At 37.3% G+C, this 22,332-nt stretch overlaps 1 protein-coding gene across 2 annotated transcripts in view; it reads right to left on the bottom strand.

Moving 5' to 3' along the window:
• LOC139981612 (pancreatic triacylglycerol lipase-like) overlaps positions 1-22,332 on the bottom strand; it is a 37,940-nt gene that overhangs the window by 3,661 nt on the left and 11,947 nt on the right. Inside the window, exons 2-6 of one of the 2 annotated variants that reach the window (XM_071994133.1) lie at positions 14,431-14,538; positions 8,687-8,767; positions 5,234-5,526; positions 4,351-4,582; positions 1,857-1,981 (exon numbers count right to left, since the gene is read on the bottom strand). In XM_071994133.1, coding sequence (XP_071850234.1) covers positions 1,857-1,981; positions 4,351-4,582; positions 5,234-5,526; positions 8,687-8,767; positions 14,431-14,485 — 786 coding nt within the window. In that variant the 5' untranslated portion in view covers positions 14,486-14,538. The remainder of the gene's footprint in view (positions 1-1,856; positions 1,982-4,350; positions 4,583-5,233; positions 5,527-8,686; positions 8,768-14,430; positions 14,539-22,332) is intronic. The other variant, XM_071994141.1, reaches the window with a different exon arrangement.

Here is a 22,332-nt window from a genome sequence, read left to right as displayed (position 1 = left end):
ATATATATATATATATATATATATATATATATATATATATATATATATGTATATATATATATGTATATATATATATATACATATACATATATATATATATATATATATATATAAATGAAAATCGTAATGAGTTGGAAAATCAAGAACAGTGAAAAAACTTTCAGCCTCCACCGGGATTCGAACCACGGGCCTCCCGCTCTGTACGCGGACACCCTAACCACTAGGCTATGGACGCTGATTGTATGTCCACAGGTTCGAAACCGGTAAGGAAGATCGTAATTCCACTGTAGGCGTTTGTCACCTGTATCGAACAATACTAGTTCTGTTTTTGGTGACATATTTTGCCTTACTCTAGAGATCAAACAAGATGCTAACCAACTCGAAAATCATTTGTGATTCCTAAAGCCGGATCTCGAAAGAGATACTTTGAACAGACTATATATATATATATATATATATATATATATATATATATATATATATATATATATATATATATATATATATATATATATATATATATAACGAGCGAGCGAGCGATTGAAAGAACGAGTGAACGAATGAACGAATAGTGCATGCACTGCAGTAAACAAAGAAAAGTTCATAATAATAATAGTAAACAGGAAAACCAAGGAGAAAACAGACATAAGTTAGACAATACAAATAAACCCTGCATGTGTGTAACACGAGTCCGTTTGTCATGACTTCAATCGTTTAAAGAGATCAAAGAAGTCTTGCTTCCTCATGGGACTTCAAATTAAACCCTTAAAGCCTTTGGAGTAAACTCTTCAGGTGCTACATCTGTGGCCTTTCTCTTCATTACGTTGAGATCATGCTGCTTGTCAATGGGTATCGATCTCCAGTGTGTAGAGTTAATCAGAGTTGACCCTTCCCTATCAAACTTTGCATCATCATCCCACATCCCTCCACATTCGAGAGACGGAACGTTCAACTTCCAGCTTTCATGCCCCGCCAAGAATATAGAGAGATCAAGTAGCGTAGGGAAATTTAATTTATAAACGATATTTAGCGTACGTATACAACTATCATTCAAAATTAGATAAACATTTTACATTAGCTTGAGCTTTGAAGGTATTTTAACGTTTTTTATCAATATTCCAAAGTCTTACAAGTTGGGTAAAAATTAATTGTGTAAATATTATTTAAGTTGGCAACGCATTTCACAAACTCTCTCAGGTGCATGTACGACGTAGTAAACAGCTGATTGTCTGCCTCCCTCTCCTCCAATATGGCGACACACAACGGGATAAGGGCGGGGAATTTGAATATATTTTTATTTAATGAAGTCGTATACGGAATGACATGATAAAGGTCATTATTGTTGGCGTTAGTATGTATACTAAAAGTATGTGGAGTGTCAGGCAGGCAGTAGAGTCCACTTTGACTATATGGGCGGGCATGTTTAATCGTGTTGGAGTAGGTCCTTTGCTAAGAAGAGATTATATCCACAACGTTGAAAGGTAGTTCATATGTAGTGTAGGATATCCGTTGTAGTATACGGTAGGCTAAGACTCACAATAACATTGATATCGTAAGAAGCGGCGGACAAACATCGGTGGAACTTGGTCATCTTTCCATATCTCTAATGGAAGGAACTGAATCTGTCCATATACTGTCTCCTCCAAGCAATCTCGTTACACATCGAACTATCCACGTTGAACCTATAACGTTACAGCTCACTGGCGTCAAAGCCGTGGCAAGGGTATAAGGTAAAGTTCATGTGAAGATTGAAAAATGTTCAGATGTTAAACTTGCATGGTTGTGAATGCAAGAGCCAACTATATTGGACAATTATTTAACCTATAAGGTATAACAACAGTGATATATTATCTTACCGGTTGCGATATTCCTGCCCCGTTTACAGAATCTGTATGAATGGCATCAACAAATAAAGCGTCTGATTTATCAAGTCTACAGCCTTTTCCGGTCTTCTCGAAAGAAGGTCCAGCGGCATCCAGGGCTATATTAAAAAAGTAAATGTGTGAAATTGTACTGTGAGCCCAGAAATATGTGTAAGTTGAATAAGACGTACACTGCATATAGTTGCTATTTGATATATCATTCCAACACGCAACATAAGTTTCCACTATAGGGCAGAGTGGACGACTGCCGGGTGCTAGTGAGGGGGGGGGGGTGGGTGTGACGCCTCCTTCCTAATATAGGCTATGCAGTACATACAATTCTGCTAAACACAATAATAATTGTCTGGAATTTATGATTTGAAAATTGTCCCAATATGGACATAAGTAAATCAAGAATATCATTTTTTTAGCATTGTTTTTTTGTAGTTTCAAATTTGAAAGTACGTCTCTCTTCCCTACAAAGTGGTCAATCTTAGCTGCCACTTTAAAGTTGGAGGAAATGGTTTTGTATATTCATACTGCTTATTTCTTGCACATGCACAATATTATGTACTCATGTACGCAATCGACCTAAAAGAAGGCATATACGGTACAAAACGAATTACATCAAATGTAGGTCATATAACAAAGTATAGGCCGGCAGGTGATCAATATATATAAATATATATTGATCACCCTTCTCACCTTGAAAAATGTGAGTGAACGTACATACCCTGCATCCACTGACCCTTGACTTAGATAAGTAAAATATAATGATAATACATTCTTAAAAAGACTCAATCGTATATAAGTTAGGTTGTATTTGTTTCCAGGCCAATGTCATAAATCTTCATTTAAATAATATAATGGAATATAGGCTATACGAATTAACAAAGTCATACGACTTGGAACAAACAAATTGCGGATGTATAACTTATCCAGGCGATGTTCTTGACTCCTCTGGTTCTGCTAATGCTATCGAAGGTCTACGTAATGGCTCTTCGTAATGTGTCTTCCATGCCGCGATGTATTATTATCTATACCATGTATTATTATGATTTTTATTATTATGATGATTATTATTATTATTATTATCATCTACAATGTATCATTATCTACGATGTATTATCAACTACTATATATATCGAAGGTCTACGTAAAGTAAATTATGTTTACTTGTAGCTTAGAATGATCACACAGAATTATAAGTAAAACACTAAATTTATTTTTGTTATGCAAATCCGATGTAAATGAATAATTGCGCTCTTTTAAGTACCCTGTTTGCAATGATATTGTTCGTATAGTGCATGCCAGAGTCATTGAGAGAAACGGTAAAATATATCATCAAAGATAATGATAAAGACAGGTTTGCAACCACCAAGATTCCGGTACTGCCGTGGAATTCCTTTCAGTTTATTTTAGACAAATGTCATTACCAGAAATATTTGCTTATTATAAAAGTTTCCAAGTTTTTCAATAATTTCGACAGTAGGCCTAACGATTTTTCACACAGTCAGTGATATCGCGCGATATAACGGGAATGAAAGGGGGGATGTGGGCAAATTCATTAACACTATAAAAGTACTAGTCTGATTGCTGTCCCTATCCCCCCCCCCCCAATCCCCAAAGTTCCGGGTCACTGGCATAATTATTTGTATATTATATTTCCATGATGACACAAGTAATGAGGTACGGAAAAGTCCCTGCAATTTAATGACGGGTCAATTCAGATTATATTTTCTTCTTCATTACAGAAAGAACATAAACATAATTAACTAAACGTAATTGTATAAATTGTCCTTATCCTGGTAATCAGTTATGAACCGTCATCAAACAGCGGTAACCGGAAAGATATATATCGGGACCGGTAATACGTTGTCTGCATATGACAAGTTTCCTCTCTTCACTGAGAGAGTGTAATTTACTATTGCGAAATGGATTGCACAATGTATTTTATAGACATTACTATATACAAAGCGTACATACTTACATCCACACTCTGCGTAAGTTGTGCCATTTTTTTTAGTTTTGTTTTTTTCGTAACTGGCAATGTTAATTCATTGTTTTATAAATTCTCATTCAAGACATCTTCACTTCATATAAACAACAACAACTTTCGCTGCTGCTATTCATCAACAATTTCTCCTTGACAAGTTATAACTAGGTCAATAATCTATTGGTAAACGTATCATTTGACCCTATGAATTTGTGGTGCCGTTTCTGAAGAATTGACCTATACTATAGTCTCTGTGTTAGACTAAGAAGTCCAGCCACTTTCACTGATGACTCCTCAGATTTCAGGTTTAGGAAAGAATACATTAATATTAATACATCAGCCTGGAAGACACATTATAAAGATCCATTTAACAGGATTGGAAAGTGTTATTGAAATATCACCTTATCGAATAGCAGTGTTTTTTGCAATGGTCTACAAAACATGAGTATTTTGTTTACCTCAAGTGATCATTTTGTAAGCGCGGATTCTTACCTGTAATTCTCCCGATGCCCGGAAGATACTGGCCAGTATATCCAGCTAAATGGGCACCGAGACTATGTCCAACAAGATGTACAGAAGATTCGGACACCCCAGTCTGATCTTTTAAGAAGATTAAAAAATGAGCTAGTTGGGAACCGACCACTCTGATATTTTGTACTGATTTCCAATAATTTAATTCATCTGCTCCCTCATACCAGTCCACAATTATAACGTTGCTCTTTTCCTGTTATATATATAGAGAGATAGAGAGGAGAAAGAGAATAAAATAAAATATAAAAAAACACACATGAAAATTAACTAATTTAAGAAACATTAAGGAAAGAAACAAAATGTGCTTAAAGCAAATTATTCATTGATTTTTTAACGATTTTTCGATACAAAACTATTATACCAAAGATTGTTATATAATTATATCAGATATCGTCGAAAATAAATATGGAAAAGTGTGATTTTGGCACTGTAATCAATGCAAATTATTTGGTCATATTTATTATTAATATAATATAATTAAATATTTTTTGATTCAGCGTTAGTTAAAACTCCTCTCCATTCAAGAAATGAACGGTTTAATAAACCATGATACACATAAACAATCTATCTAAATGAAACACCATTTTTCATAAATTTTTCATGTTTGGGTAAGTCGTGCAGGACAGTTATCTCAAAGATGATCATTGTAATTTTTTCTCAATTTAATCTTTACTGACGAAGTACAAAATCCATGTACTGCAGGTTCAATATACATAATTACAAGGATATTTCAAGAGATATTTAGCTCATTCTACGCTACATTTATGCCAATTAGGTCTTACAAGATAAAGACCTTACAAGATAAAGATAAAGAAATAAACGCAAAAGGGAGATGAAACCTCACCCTTTGTAATATTGCCTTTCTTAAATTTTGTATCCACGCCTTATTGCCGTGTTCTCCCCATCCATGAATAATGAACACTGTCTTTTTGTTGGCTCTAAACGTTGACCGATGTAAAAGTGATCTATTCGAGGTTTCTAGCGGTTCTCCATTTACTGGATCCTTAGACTTTCGTGTGAATAGAGTAAAGGATGTGACGATTTCTTCCGGTCCCATAGGAGGGAAAAAGTTTTTATGGCACTCTAGGTCATCGGTAAAACACCCCACGCCGTCAAAACAAACTTCATTGCACCAACCTGAGAATTAAGAGGAAAATTATTTCAACTATATAATCAGTAATATATGTATATAAATACAAAAACACACACACACACACACACATATATATATATATATATATATATATATATATATATATATATGTGTGTGTGTATGTAAAAGTAAACGGCAATGAGTTGGAAATCTTAGAACAGTGGAAAAGTCTTCCAGCCTCCTGAGGTTCGAACCTGGGCCTCAATTTGAACACTCTCGTGATGTACATCTCGCATAGGTCCGCACAGAGGTTGGAGAGGGGTAAGGGCAATTCAAATGATTTTGAACTCATATCCCTCAATGTCAGAGTCTTAAATTCCATTCTGGTGCATTATCAACGATCGCATTGCGAAGACATACCGTATATAGTACTATATGAACAATGTGACATGCGGAAAAAAAATCCTTCCAACATGTATACATTTCTGCATGTCGCTCGCAGGTCAATTCATTCTCCTATTTAGATTCCCTTCATTACATTATAGTATGTGCATGCGTACGTCGTACAGTATCATCATTGCATTCTTATACTCAAGTCATGAGTGCCTAAAACATACTAAAGTTTTCCTTCTCAAATGATTCCAATTAGTACGGTATGCTGAAGTCACATGCGTGTAAATCATACTATAACGTCTTCATTCGTATCATTACATTAGTATGCCCGTGTCATTTATTAACGGGGTAAATCATTCTCACGCGTGCATTCTGAAATTGGTATTAGTAACCATGCATATCTCACTATAGCAGGCAGCCTAATTTTTATTCCTAGGACGAATAAAGGTTTCAGGTTTTTCAGGAATTTACAAATTCGTTTGAAATCAGAGTTAGGGTTTTAGAAAGTGGGTTAGGGATCCAGTATCTATGAAAATGAAGGATTGTCGTTCATAATATGGGGTTTAAACTAGGAAAAAATATTCAGGACATGTTTTTTGAAAAAGCGTCATATGTTTGGAATCCAGGGATTTGATTGGCCGATGCCCACGTTCTTCCTGGGGAAAAAAATGCTAGCAGGCATGAATGTATAGGTCCTATGTATATGTATACGGTAGGCTACATAGAAGGAATTGTGCAGATGCCTGTCCATCAACGATCATAGTTATTCGGTGTCCTGCTTTACTTGTATAATAAGACTGTTGTCACATCCCCCTACTTGACGTTTATTTATCCCCATTGCTCTACGCCAATCGTACACTAAAACAGATCTCTCAAAGCGTGAAATTCCAAGTGACGGATAAAACCAAATTTCTGTTAATTCATATACGAAACTCGACTATTAGCCATATCCTGACTCATGCCATCCCGGACAATCGACCTTCTCCCTCCCCCTCTCCCCTCTCCCCTCTCCCCCCGCCCCACCCTCCCCCGTCTACCAACTTCTGAAATAATATATACACAAGCCCTTTCTACCGACAAGCAGATCAGCTATCGTTAAGTACATGGTCACGGTGTTTCGTAATTACAGAAAACGTATTAAACTTGACCGTGATTTCCTTAAACGGTCTGACACGTTCAATGACTTCCTGTCCATAACGCAAAAAAATAATTTCAATAGGTCGCTAAACACTGCAGGACAACTGCGGAAATAGTTTACACAATTAGATTTCCTCTGACACAAACGCATATTATTCTTTAACATTGAACTTAAATAAGAACGTTTGTTATATATACATATATATATATATATATATATATATATATATATATATATATAAATACTCTTGATTGGGTCATGTAGGCTATTATTTGGCACGTGTCATTTGCGTTTGATGACCCATATAATTATCTTCTCTTTTCATCTTTACAAACTCTTTGTTTTGTTATGAACATTTTTGCGTTCACATACAAAGCATTGTGGGTAATGATGTAATGCGTTATAATGGTGTCGACATTGAGACCATGCTAGTGCTATACTCTTTTTCACATGCAGGTTCCCCAATGGTCAGACGGCTATATTACAGCGGGGTTCTCTGCGACAGAGAGTGATGAACAACATCCACAGAATCTCCACCAGGGAAGGGAAGGGTGGGGGACCACAACATGGCGTATATGGATGGGTACAGGGAGTGGAGACCGAGGAGAGGAGAGGAGAGGATTGGAGAGGAGAGGAGAGGAGAGGAGAGGAGAGGAGAGGAGAGGAGAGGAGAGGAGAGGAGAGGAGAGGAGAGGAGAGGAGAGGAGAGGAGAGGAGAGGAGAGGAGAGGAGAGGAGAGGAGAGGAGAGGAGAGGAGAGGAGAGGAGAGGAGAGGAGAGGAGAGGAGAGGAGAGGAGAGGAGAGGAGAGGAGAGGAGAGGAGAGGAGAGGAGAGGAGAGGAGAGGAGAGGAGAGGAGAGGAGAGGAGAGGAGAGGAGAGGAGAGGAGAGGAGAGGAGAGGAGAGGAGAGGAGAGGAGAGGAGAGGAGAGGAGAGGAGAGGAGAGGAGAGGAGAGGAGAGGAGAGGAGAGGAGAGGAGAGGAGAGGAGAGGAGAGGAGAGGAGAGGAGAGGAGAGGAGAGGAGAGGAGAGGAGAGGAGAGGAGAGGAGAGGAGAGGAGAGGAGAGGAGAGGAGAGGAGAGGAGAGGAGAGGAGAGGAGAGGAGAGGAGAGGAGAGGAGAGGAGAGGAGAGGAGAGGAGAGGAGAGGAGAGGAGAGGAGAGGAGAGGAGAGGAGAGGAGAGGAGAGGAGAGGAGAGGAGAGGAGAGGAGAGGAGAGGAGAGGAGAGGAGAGGAGAGGAGAGGAGAGGAGAGGAGAGGAGAGGAGAGGAGAGGAGAGGAGAGGAGAGGAGAGGAGAGGAGAGGAGAGGAGAGGAGAGGAGAGGAGAGGAGAGGAGAGGAGAGGAGAGGAGAGGAGAGGAGAGGAGAGGAGAGGAGAGGAGAGGAGAGGAGAGGAGAGGAGAGGAGAGGAGAGGAGAGGAGAGGAGAGGAGAGGAGAGGAGAGGAGAGGAGAGGAGAGGAGAGGAGAGGAGAGGGGAGGAGACTGAGGAGACTGAGGAGAGGAGAGGAGAGGAGACTGTAGCCACGGAGTTGTATACTATAGTCCCGGAGGGGTCGGGCAGGGGAAGGGTCGTTTGTGCGATATAACCTCTATGCTGTGATGGTTATTTTATTTAATTAGCACGTTGTTCACCTTTCACTCCTGGTTATCTCCATTCCCTCATTGCCTGAGACTTACCAATCCAAGCACACATCTCCCTTATCCAATGACTTGGTCCCCAATCACCAATAGAAAACCAGCTACCTGCATGCACACAACCTGCGGCGAAAGGTAAATTCAAAATGGAAAGAAAATTGACGCCATGTTCACAGCAAAAGAAAAACAGAAATGAAACCAAGAAAGCAATTTAATAGCAAAGATATTAAAGAGTGAGATTGTCTGTTAGAGGAACCTCTGTGTCATTCAACGGAGGATACATGCATGACGTCATAATAGTCAAGTTTCAAGATGGTTGATCCGGCAACACGCCATCTTGACTGAATTCTGACTAGTGTATTGCATGCAGTTGCTAGGGCAACATATCATATATATATATATATATAAATTATGCTAATTCCTTTATACAACGCTACAGGAAAACAATCGAAAGTCACACGTCAAGTCACACGTGTGTTTGAAGGCTGAATGGCCACCACCACCCCCCCCCCCTTTCCACTCTATTGTTTGATCCCCCTCACCTTTTTATATAAAATCTCACCTATAGTGGGCGTTAAGTTCATCATGAAACAAACAATTTTTTTGTGTATTAATCTTCATAGTCTCGATTTTTACACTTCTGAAAGATCACCGTAAACTAGGGCCTACTAAAAATAGCTAACATTAGTGTGCGATGTAATTAAAGCTCAAAATATCAATCACGTGGCATGCACCACTAAGTTTACTGTCTGCAAAAAAAAAAAAAACGACTGTTAAAAGTTTAAACAAAACAAGAAAGAAAGAGCTGAAGAGGTTAGGTATACCAGAAAGAAGAACGAAAATGGGCAAGAAGGAGCAACATATAACAATAGAATAGCAAGACAAAGACGTTTAAAATCAATTATTTAAATTTATTCATAGAAAGACAACGCACGACAGGCGTGAAAAATGAGCATGCAATCAAAAAGAAAAAAACGAGAGAAACATGCATATTTAAAAAAAAACTAGTGTCTAAGTAACCAATCCAAAAATTACTAGAAATATTCATTGTTGCTACATACCTGCGGAACAATAACTTCAATTATATCTTCATACGTAACAACTATACAGTACAGAACCACAACCTTCATATCAGATAACCTTGTTGTATAATTTACTACATTTTGTGGGACAACACAGCTGAATAACTTATAGTACACATTTAGGCTTCTTTAAATAAATTTCCCAATATCACTGGCTTCGTACATTTCATAACAAATGTTTTTCGCTAACTATTGAAGAGTTGCACATCATTAGCATATGCAATCCACCATTAACAAGTACAAACTTAGTCCATGTTAAATTTCATAAAACTACGGCCCTTTCTTACGAATTTTCAGGAGTTGACCTCGAATGAACCCAACAGGACATTCGATCATCCACCAAAAGCAATTAGGTTCTTGCACTCATGATGGGCAAGCTATACATGCCAAGTGTGACATCCAGATTTTGTAAATCGTTTTGACAAGGTTTTCATGTTTTTATTTAACCCCTGTTGACCTCAAATGACCGTTGACCTCGATCTTTTGTGCAAGTCATTTAAATAAAAACTTCAATACACAGATGCAGTAGCAAGTACCAATCTCACCACATCCTACCCCCTCCACCCTCACCCCCCTTCCCCCCACTCGATCCCAGTTCCCTAAACGTTCCCCTCCGTTACTTTATCGTCGTATCACTCCTGTATATATATAATGATATTTAGCATCATCTATATCCCTTTGTACACTCGCTGACACCCTTGTTCGTTTTTCGATCGGTCGCATCACTGACTCTCATCATGGCAAAATGTCATGCATTGTTATCCCCCGATGGTCAGACATGTCTTAATTACATCAAGCTCAAATCAACTCTTTAGAGAAATCCCGTTTAATTTTATTAAATCTTTTATCGAGCGGTAAATATCTGCTCCTTTATGGTATATATATATAATAATCATGTATACCAACTATATATTAATGCGATCTGTGTCATCTCGGGATGGTTTTTTTTCCCTTGCAATGAATTAAAACAATGGAGAGTGACGTGTGACATCTTCTCTCCTTGTCAAACCAGATCTCCAGCATTCATTTTGTCAGAAAACTAAGCGTCGCACAGGTATCATCTTACCACCACAGGGCAATCATTTACGAAATGCCTTGACCACTTTTGATAGATCCTATATAGCTCATTGTCGATTTAAAAGGTATTAAGAAAAAAGAGAAAAGAAAATTAACAAATTAAATGATAACGGAGTGACCTTTTATAACATATCAAATCATCTCATAGCTGGACTTCATGAAATATTATTTTTTCTAACCGTGGAAACTTTTTTTTTTGTTTTCTTCACAAAACCACTGCAATTAACGGCCTCAGGTGTTAAAATAAAAGGTTTGGTTAATTATCATACAGCTGGACAAGCCACCAGAAATTAATGTCAATTAAGTTGAAATAACACAGTCACTGGGAAAACAATTGTTTCGAAATTAGAACGCGAACAGAAATTGATGGGTTATCGAAGTAGTGTGGTATACGTTAAAAGTCATCATTGAATTTCATGAACTTTGTTTGGTTGGCCAATCCCAATGCTATACTTTCGACTGTGGTAACGAAATACATGTTCGGAATAATATGCTAAGATTTGGCTGTATTCCGGGCGGGGTGAGGGGGGGGGGGGTATAAAAAGAAACGAATTACCGTTTCATTTATCCACCGCCATGTTTACACACGTTCCTATTATAGAAACATTTGTGATCTGAAAACCCTGTGTATGTAGTGTCAACATTGTAGTAAACCGGTAAACCGATGCTCTTGCTAGTGGAAATTGGCGATTTTCTTAACATCTTAAGTAGAAACATATTCGGATTGGGATGGTACAGTTTATACCTCTTTTCTGAAGTGAAGAAAAAATTCGAAAGGTAAATTTTTCCAAGGCCGCACGCCATATTTAGGCCTACATGGCCGGGAACGAACGCAAATATCAGTGGCGTTGGCCTATTTCAGCATGTGTTAATGTCACAATTTATGATGGACGAACGTTACAAAATTTTCATTGGTTTTCAGTTTATGGATGAATTATGGATTAATATTTAATCCTGGATTAGTGAAAATATCAATGAGTAATGTTTTCTTCCCATCAATATTTTTCTCAATTTATGGCTGAAATCAGTCAAAATTGCTTAATCTAATAAGTATGAGGGAGTGGGCTCGTGGAATGACACGAGTGGGGGAAGGGGGTGGGGTGGGAGCATGATACAAAAGTTTAAATGTCAGCCTACGAACTACCCCCAACAAGTCCTCTGTAAAATATTCTATACTCTAAAGAGAGTGTATATTCGACCCTCACAGAAATGTCTCTCAGATGTTACGACAACATTTCCATATTTTTATTTTTATAAATTTGATAATTTGCAAATGGATATTCAATCAGACCATGTGTGTTCCTTTAAGCATCGTAAACCCACACGTATACGTACGTAACATGACGTTTAAACTTCCTACGCATAATGTAAGTTCATATACGAACCAGCAGGTAGGAATGCACAAACTGTAGGTATTCGGTTAATTAAAACCGTTATATGAAAACTATAGTAAAGTCTACTGTGTGTTTTAAATTAATATGTAAGCCTCTCTCATATGTTTCGAATCTTCATAACCTTTGTGGTCAGGATACAACGTGACGTCACAGTTTCTGTATAGTTTCAAATGTTTTTGATGATATGCTTCTTTCTTTTTCATATTATTATTAACATTATGTCTTATTCCAGAATAAGTCAAGATATCAAAATATATTGGTGAGGAAGGAGAAAGTTTAGATAGCACGTGACGTTAGATTTCGATCTTGACATGACTTTGCTTTTGGTGAATTTTAAGTAATTGTGAATAAAAAAATCGAAATATAATGGTAACAGCCTATCAGTCTATTAATGAGGTCAGAATATGTACGGTATAGCATTTTATTTATGATAATCATATCAGTTGGGAGACATATTGTTTACTCATGAAATTAATATGTGATGTGTTCTGCATTTATATGTGAACACTTGTGTCTTCTATAAGGTATATACCCCCCCCCCACTTACTCTTCACACCCCTCCCATCCTTCTCTTCACTCCCATCTTTCTCCCTCCCCTCCAATTTTTGAACCCCAAAAACTATCGTGCGAGGAAACCCTTTTATAATTTAATTTTACCATGACGCAAACAATATACAATTTATGTCCATTTTCTTCACTTTCATTTCACTTTTCACTTTCGTCTGATTAACAATTCGAGTTTTTAATTGAATGATGATGGTTTTATGTTGACCTATAAATATGAATTCCTTTCATTTACATAAACTAGGTCTGACCCTACACCATGCTATTAGCAAGCTGTCTTAGATACGCATGATGACTCGTTATCTTAGCAGATGCCAAGCATTTAATTCTCTCACGCAAGTCTTGACCCAATCTTTTATCTTTTCTTTTATAAGACAAAAAAAGCAGATTTGACCCGACCTAAATACAGTTACTAATCGTTGAAACATCTCGGTGAAAAACTTCTCAACGCCTATTATATTCCGTCCGATCTAAATAATGGCACTTATATTATTCCGTTTATAATAAACGAACTGGTTAAAGGAGTATTCTTGTTCTACGATTATTGTAACCAGGAAATACAGTATGCCAAAGACTTTCTAAACATTTATCGTTGCTTACTTTTATTCCTTTTCTAATATTCAATCTATAAATAACACATTTTTAAACCTTTCCTGCTTTTCCCATTTACCACAATTTTCTTTGTTTCTATAACTTTCCGACGTTGTTAAAGCTCATTTAAATTTCTCCGTTAAATCTTTGTCTCAACTGATAACTGGTCAGCGGCGCGACCTATCTGATCTGACCGAATGACAGGAAATTAACCATGAAGTATATTGGCTATTACTGAAATAGTTTCCTCTCATTTATTAATGGAAATAGATTATACAAAAATGACCACATGGGTGCCAACAAGCATACCTCCTACACTCAAACTAATTGTATCGCCATTTAGTTGCCAAGCTATATAAGCAATACTGTCTGATCAAAGTACTCATTGCGAATTCCAATAGCCATTGGAAAAAGCAAGTATATATAAATATAAATATATATAAATATAAATATATATATATATATATATATATATATATATATATATATATATATATATATATATATATATATATATATATAGTGCCAAAGAAGTTAAGAACTATACAAAAGGAAGAGTATATGAGTAATTACTCGCGATACTCTGTGATAAGCTTATAATGACTAACAACAGAAGTTACTTTATTACTCAATTGTGTGATTACAACATTTCGAAATAAACAGGGGACACAAAGATTCAGTAGAATAGGAGTCCTTTAGAAATTAGAAGTCTTGGAAGACTCTATCTATACTGGGTAACCTAGATCTAAGTACGCGAGGTCATTCTATCCTTTGATGGGGTCACCAGATTCTGACTATCGGGTACCTTACATCTGTGTACCTTAAATCTGTGATTAAACTGGCTGCCGGTATCATTTGAAACAGGACGCTGACTTCAAGAGAGATTTGACTTTTATATTTTGACTAGTCATTAATATGATAGAATGATTTCTTTCCATGCACGTTTTACAAACAAAGCAAACCAGAAAAGGACTAAGTAGACAATAAAGATATAAATCGAAGCAAAAAGTGGAAGAAGCTGCAACTTTGGGAGGTGAAGGGGGGCGGGGGGAGATTAGTAAAGAAAAACAAATCTTACCGATGCTAATGTTCATGGTTATCATCACGAACACAGTAAGGCCCGGGACCCTCATAGCACCTATCACGTGACGTTGATGGCGTGGTATTGTTCGCGCGTCTAACAACTCTAATCGAAACAGAAGGAGGAAGAGAAACGTTAGAGTGATAAGAGTGACAATAAAAATTATAGATCTATATATCTATATGTCTATTTATTACGATTCTTATTGCGGTTCATAAAAACTAAGCATTCCTCTCTCTTATCTAATTCCTACTGGGTTCTATATTTTTTCTTTTCCCTCCCGGTTTAGTTTGCATTTGATTTTGTTTTCTTTTAACGACCAAACAGCAGAAGTACATCGTCATTTACAGAAACGATAGAAGGAGTAAATACTTCCGTTTGTCTTTGAGAGAGGAAATATTTGACGCTTGTCTCAAAAGGACTGCTTTCTATTATTCTCGTTACTTTAACAACGTATATACGTGTTTTGAACGATTTTGACTGATTTGTTTGCTGTTATCATTTTCCCCCACTCTCTGTCATACATGGATATTAAATGTAACAATCTAAAAGTTACCCATCGATATGAATTGTTTTGGAGAGGCTTGCCTTTTTATTTTCTCAAACAATATCCAGACGGGATATATGATTACAAGAGACCGCTATCTTTAAACTTACATAACTCAAATGTAAATCCATGCAGGTAAAGTTATAGCTTCTGAAAATTGACCCCTTCACTATATTATCTAAGAAAGTTGGGTCAGATGTTGGCGGGAGGTGATTGAGTTGGACAGAAAGGGCAAGTGAACTTGATCAAAATGTAATTTCTGCACCCTTGTCAAAATATAAATAAAAAATAAAATGATTTGAAACACAAGACAACAAGAAGAACGTCATATATATATATATGCTGGTGCCCATAAGCGGTTATCACACACAAACAAACCCACACAAATTTTCCAATGGAACAAAGCTTGGAGGGACCTTCTCTGACATGCTTGCTGGTTTGTTTTTCTGTTCACTTATGTGATGCGTTGGTCCTTGCGCCGTCGAAGTTCTACCACGCCGAAGAACGCGTTCCCCCAAATCCAACGAGTTGACTGCAACGTGAAGATTTTCTTTGTGTCAGCGCCTATGTTTACGTAAAAAGCTATACTACATATTGAAACCTTCCGGTATCTATTGGGTGTAATGTTCGTATTATCCATTTGACTCACGTTTCGGAAGTTTGATGATGCGCTGGAAAAAGAATTTTACCGCAACTGAAACACTTTTTTGGTTTGTTATTGCAATGTATATGTATAGAATACGTCAAATCAAGGTTCAAGAAAATTAGAAAATACGTCAATTTACGTTAAGTATAGGGTAATTTTCCCGTGGGTTAAGACAATCCCTCCCCTTACCTGCAAAACCCGGCGCTCAGTTAACAAATACCACTCATGCTTCAAATGTGGCCAAAGGGAGGTTTAAGAATATTGTTCTTTACACGATGAAGCTTTTTTAATTTCTACGTCTTTGGCTTCTGTCTGAAATCTTGCGATAAGGTTTCCTCATGCAAATCAAAAGTGGATACACCCTTCGAGACCCTGAACTTTCGATCCGATAATTGTAAAACCGCTTGTGGAAAAGCAACTGCACAAGCTTTCCGGAAACCCACCTCCCCACCCACCCCACCCCACCCCACCCCACCCCAACCCCCTCCCTAAAGAAAAAAGGAGGTGGAGAATGGAAGGTATACATATGAAAGAAGAAAAACCGAAATACATACTTTATGATGAGTTTGGAACGAATTGCGCCTAAGACGATTGTGTTAAATTGATCTTGACCATTTTTTAACATTAACAGGGAAACCTTGCCAAAAGGTACAAGTATTAGGAATTGTTTACAGAGAGTTTAATGGACAGTGTTTTGTTTTCATGAAGAGAAGTGAGGAACATTTTTTTTATATTTGTTAAGGTTATGTAATACTGGTGGGGGGGGGGGGGGAATAAACTGCCGCGTATTTCGTTAAGGAAATAATGTCACACTACATAGTGGTAAGTGCAATAACTGGTATTTACCACCACTGTAATATTTAGTTTATATCAGACATAAATTTTCATAACTTCTGTAACATATTGGTATACATTGTAAATCGTAAAGTAAATGTAACAGATAAGATATTTTCTCGAATAACTGTACACAGCCCCCATTATGTTTTACGATATGAAATTATTGTGGACGAAAAAAATAACCCAAGGAGAAAAAGGCGGGAAAAATAGATAATTCTGATAGTGGTTGGCCGGTGGAAGGTATACGCAAAAGAAATTTGACGCCTCGACTGATGTTACAGGACTATTTTTTTAATATGTAATCCGAAAATTCCTGGCTACTATGCGTATATCGTCGTCCACTTTTAACGCTGTTGTTTGATCCCTTTAACATGAACACCTGTCTGTCCATACAACAAGTTACAACCCTCGGGGCATTCTCACAGCTTTACCCACATTGTAAACTAGAACTTATATAGATACAAACAGTATTCTCGAAGTTTCCTCTTTTTTTCTCTTATCATACTATTATAAAAAAAATAATAAAAATAATAATAATAATAAAAAATATATAAAAAAGAACTGACCTAGTTAATATAACGGAAAATTTTACACATGAAATATCACTATTCACGAAACCCACTCATTGATTTGATATTTGTATTTATATTTTCTTTTCTTATTGATGGTGGACTTCTTGCGTATTCAAAGCAATACCGTTTACGATTATGTTATAAGCTATAAATAGAAGCATAACCACTAGAAATAATACCTAAATACCTTGCACGTAGTTACGTTATCTAGGTGCGGTTTTAAATGATAAAAAGTCAGTTTATATAGGATACATAGCTTGCATGCTTGCTCAATATGTTTCTTAAATGGAAATCCAGATTTGCGTATCAGGGTTCATCTCTCAAGTTTCAGGATCATATACTTGACAACAAAACCTTATTCGCCACTTTGTTGCCACGGAAACACCGGCTAAATCATATTATATTCTGTGAAGTCTAACATATGTGAATGGTTGTGGCTACAACCAATTGCATATATAGGGTCTTATCTTCGAAGGCTTCTAGGATAGCACATTACCATATACACCGAATAGTTCCCCTCTCTAACCCTGACCCCACATCGCACCGTTCTCTCCCCCATCTCGGCAATGACCTGGGATGACGCCTCTGTTAGTGGCTTCACTTTGACCTTCACCCCAGCATGATCGGCTATCAGAGTATCGGGAGCCAGCCAATGGGATGGTAGAATGCGCCTTAACATCATTTTGTCCTCATTACCCACTGTGGAATCTGGTCACTCACAGTAAGTTATGTTGAACCTAATTCTGTATCTCATTGGCGTGTTACAAAGAAACGTGGTTCCCCGTATGTTTCCCTATAAATATACTGAACTATAAACGTTGAATAATTAGGCCGATTGTACTATTGTATATATAGTTATAACAAAACAGACCACTCTCTAAGCGTCCCTCTCAAAACCTAGATTTACACACACGTCGCCTAGTATAGTTATAATATGATAAACATGCATATTTCCCTGACCTCTCAGCTGATGGTCCAATTCACCTTTTAACTAGAGTCCTTTAACAAATCCTTGATCCTTTACAATATGTCCACCAACAGAAAAAAAAAGAGGGAGAAAAAGAGTCCCCACATTTTTTCGAATTATATTCTATCTGACAGCAAAGCACAGTAATCTATTATATTACTAATCTTGTTATGGAACATTAGGGTCATGTTCAGTGAAGAAAAGGGGATAAAAAACTCAAAGAGAACGTTAAGAACGGGTGATCACCTGCCACATACCTACCATATTTCGTAAGATTGAACCCTGGGCATACTATACTGCAGGTTGTCACATCCGTTCCAAATACCTCTAGTATTTCCAGAGGTCAAAGGTAGGTTTCAACTGGGCTGTAATGTAATTTGTCAAAATATCGACCCCTGATGTACTTCTCGCATGTCCGGACGGTTATTTCACGCCCGCCTCCCCCGGCGACAATTTTGGAGAAATCAAAAAGCTACGGAATCTGTTTTTCGACCATTATAAGAAATTTTGGATATCGAATGAAGCTACGCAAAACTGTTCGAAACATAACAAAAACATTTTATCGTTTTTTTTAAACAATTAAAAAAAATTTTTTTTAAACAATTCAATTTTTTTTTTAGAAGTTCAGTGTAGTTAGTATAGTGTCGTAATTTCGGAAGAAAAGCAATTCCTGTCAATTCGAAAATATTTCGTAATTTGGAAAATTTTAGGTGTTGCTGAGTGGCAGGAATACACTTTTACACAATACTGCCGAGTTTCAACCTTATATTTTATCTTCTTTCCTGTTTGTTCTTCTTATTTCTGTTTTTTATTTACTGCTTCTTGCTGGTTACAGGTTTTATTTCTCTGCACGATACAGTCAAAATGTGGATCTATGAAAAAACTTATACGCATGAAAATGGCTGCATTTTAATACCATATCAAGCTGATCGATCGACTGTGCTAATGCTATGAACAATTGCACTCAAATCTTGAAAACGTACATCCTCTCAGAGACGAGGCGTTGCTGAGGATGGGGAGGGGGGGGGAGAGAGGTGTAAATATACAGTTCCACACATTCATAACGCGTTCCTGCCCCATGGTAGGCTTTAATAGGCCAGAATTATTTTTATAATCATCATTATCACCATCATCATCATCATCATCATCATCATCATCATCATCATCATCATCATCATCATCATCATCATCATCATCATCATCATCATCATCATCATCATCATCATCATCATCATCATCATCATCATCATCATCATCATCATCATCATCATCATCATCATCATCATCATCATCATCATCATCATCATCATCATCATCATCATCATCATCATCATCATCATCATCATCATCATCATCATCATCATCATCATTATTATTTTGAGGGAAAGTTCCGCGGAAACTTATGGAATCACTTACTAAAACAGCGATTTAGAATTATCGAAACGAAACGTACAACTCTCTTTTAGCTATGGGGTGTCATTTTTTATTCACACGAGAAAACCTTATCTTATCTCTGCAGGCAAAAGCCAAAGATTTAGCAAAAGGAATACCTCTCCAGGCAAGGTTAGCATGTCGTTCTGTGTTCCCTTCGGAAACATATTTAACACAATTGTCGGGTTTCCCAGGGGCAAAAAGAATACAGAAACGGAACATGATAACAAGAGTGAGAAATTTCTAACACATATTAATGGCTCCAGCTGTACACTGAGGTTATGAAATATTGGTCATCGTGAAGTGAAATAAAAATTGTCCTTGAAACTAGTTTTCATATTAATCTACAGTTCATTTGTAATAAAAACGGATTTTTCAAATGTGACAAATCTAGTAACATGCCCTAAATATCAATTTCCCTTGTGACCAGAAGTTCATCTCATAGGTTTCGCTATATTCTGCTGTTTGTTGACACCTGCAGAAAACCTTTCAACTGTCTTCTTCATTTCCGTTTCCGATAATATTGACAAGTTTAGAACTGACAGTCGAAGAAATTATATCAGAAATACTTAATTTGTTGTCTAATCCTATCAGACTATATATACGTGGAAACCGGAACATGGTTCAAAGGTCATCAGCATTGCCGCCCAAATATATGCTAGAAAAACAAGTGATGTTCACCCACGTTCTAATTTCAACAAACATTTTATTATCGTGAAATTTTGATCGTCTATTTCTAACAATCCTCAATTTCTAGGAATAATTTGGAGGATTTGAGCCTTTAAGGAAAGAAAAGTAGAGAAAACTTGTAGGAATTTTTAGTGTGCTAATAGGTAATCAATTTCGTTTATTTGTGACAGATTTGGTTTTGATCAAGCAAGCGCTTTAAGGAATGGAATGTATAGGTACCAATTCTGCGATATAAATGTGAACTTTTCTCAACTATCATGTGACTGCGTTTAAAACAACGGAATGAACAATATAGATGACGTCATACATGTACGTGGCGGATAATTAAGTTAGTGAAAATATGTGATTCTTTATATTTCTATTGTTTTAAAAGGTCATCCAACCCGTAGGTCCTCAAACTATGGAGCACAACTCAAAAGTCGTTCGAAACATTTTCGTGTGTCGCGGGACTCTTCCAGATATCGTAATATTTTATTTTCATTTTTCGCAACTTGCTGACAGCCATGCATAGTCCAAGCTAGCTTTCAAGCATTCTGCTGGTGTGGGGGGGGGTGGGGGAGGGGGGGTTCAGGTGGATCATTGGCTCAGTTTTCGTGGAAGTTTTTAAGCGGTCTTAAACTGAATAGTTTAGAACCGCCAATCAAACCTACCGACCGCGATACGAATCGGTTATTCCTGTGATAAGAAACGTGTAGGCTTAAATCACTTGTCTATCCGTTGTACCTGGATGGGTGCGATGGGGCGTGTGTGTGTGGGGGGGGGGGGTGGGGGGTGGGGGGTATTTGTGGTACACTTATACTGTGTATCTCTTTCTCTACGTATGTGAGACCGTGTAGATTGTCCGCGGGTCTATTTGTTCATTTGAATGTCCGATATTTGTATATGTATTGTGGAGCATGCTTCCTTCATTGTATGTTCCATGCACACGTTAATTTGTGTGTTTGTTTATGTGTTTTGTTCATCCGTTCATCCTTCCTCAGAATGGACACGGTCTGTTACTTCTAGATTTCTTTCTCGTTTTTCATTGCTCAGAGAGTATAAAATAGCAAATGGAGAGGTATCGACAACGTTTTTACTCTTATACCGATCGTCTGCATCCAAGTAACTTAGAGACCTACATTATAGGAAAGGATAATAACAACTTTACCAACTGAGAATCGGACCACTTTAACCAACTTTATAGTAACGTGGTAACGAACCTTACATCCGTCAGCCTTTGGTAACAGTCCCTAAGGGACACAACGGAGAAATCGAATAAAGATCAAATCACGCAAGGGGATTATAATTTTGGTTCAAAAACATGTAAAAAAAATCGATATACTGCATGGAGCTCGTATATAAATAAATAAATATCACATTATATTTATATTGGTGCCATAATTATTAATGGAATTTCTAGGTCTGATAACCATTTGAGCGACGTCATAGAAAAATATAGAATATTCGGTTATTGGTACATATATCAACAGATCGAAACCAAATAACAAGTGAAGAAAAAAGTCGCGAATCAATTTGGTTCAGTAAGTACCGTAAAGGTGGTTTGTATTGTCTACACCAGGGTTTCCCTAACTTTTCCCCCCACGTACCCCCTGTGGATGTCAGAGTTGTCCACGAACCCCCAACTTTGCGAGACACCATCTGACTCATTATTTTACTATAATACGCATAACAGTGCTTCGTAAAAGATCAAGTTCATAGTGTTATATTGTAATGAAGAAAAAACAAAAGATGAACAAATAATTATTTGGAAACTTCAAGATCAGATCAGCTCTTCTTCAAAGTCATGCGGCCTGTGTCTGTTTCATAATTCAGTTATTTATCCCATGCACGGTACGGTACTACTATGCCAACATATGCGTATGGAATGCGTAAAAAGTTTGTCGATAGGTACGACTTTTGCACATTACTAAATTATATGGTATATCAGGTTTTAGTTCAACAAAAAGTACTCTAGTTTTGACTTTCAGAAACGTCTCACGAACCCCCTGGAACGGACTCACGCACCCCTGGGGGTTCATGCATCCCAGGTAGGGAACCCCTGGTCTACACTGAAGTAGAAACTAACAGTGTGTGATCCTTGAGGATGGGTTTACGCACTGCATGGTGGGCAAACGGCAGCTTGCGGGAACCATTTCTGCGCCCCGCCAGACGTTTTTCAACCCATGTTAATAAGTCAATGTGTACCGTACTTGAAAAAGGTTTAGAGCAG

The sequence above is a fragment of the Apostichopus japonicus genome, chromosome 2, assembly GCF_037975245.1.
Source record: "Apostichopus japonicus isolate 1M-3 chromosome 2, ASM3797524v1, whole genome shotgun sequence".
NCBI classification, from domain to species: Eukaryota; Metazoa; Echinodermata; class Holothuroidea; order Aspidochirotida; family Stichopodidae; genus Apostichopus; species Apostichopus japonicus.
This window is presented reverse-complemented; position numbering and strand designations above follow the sequence as displayed.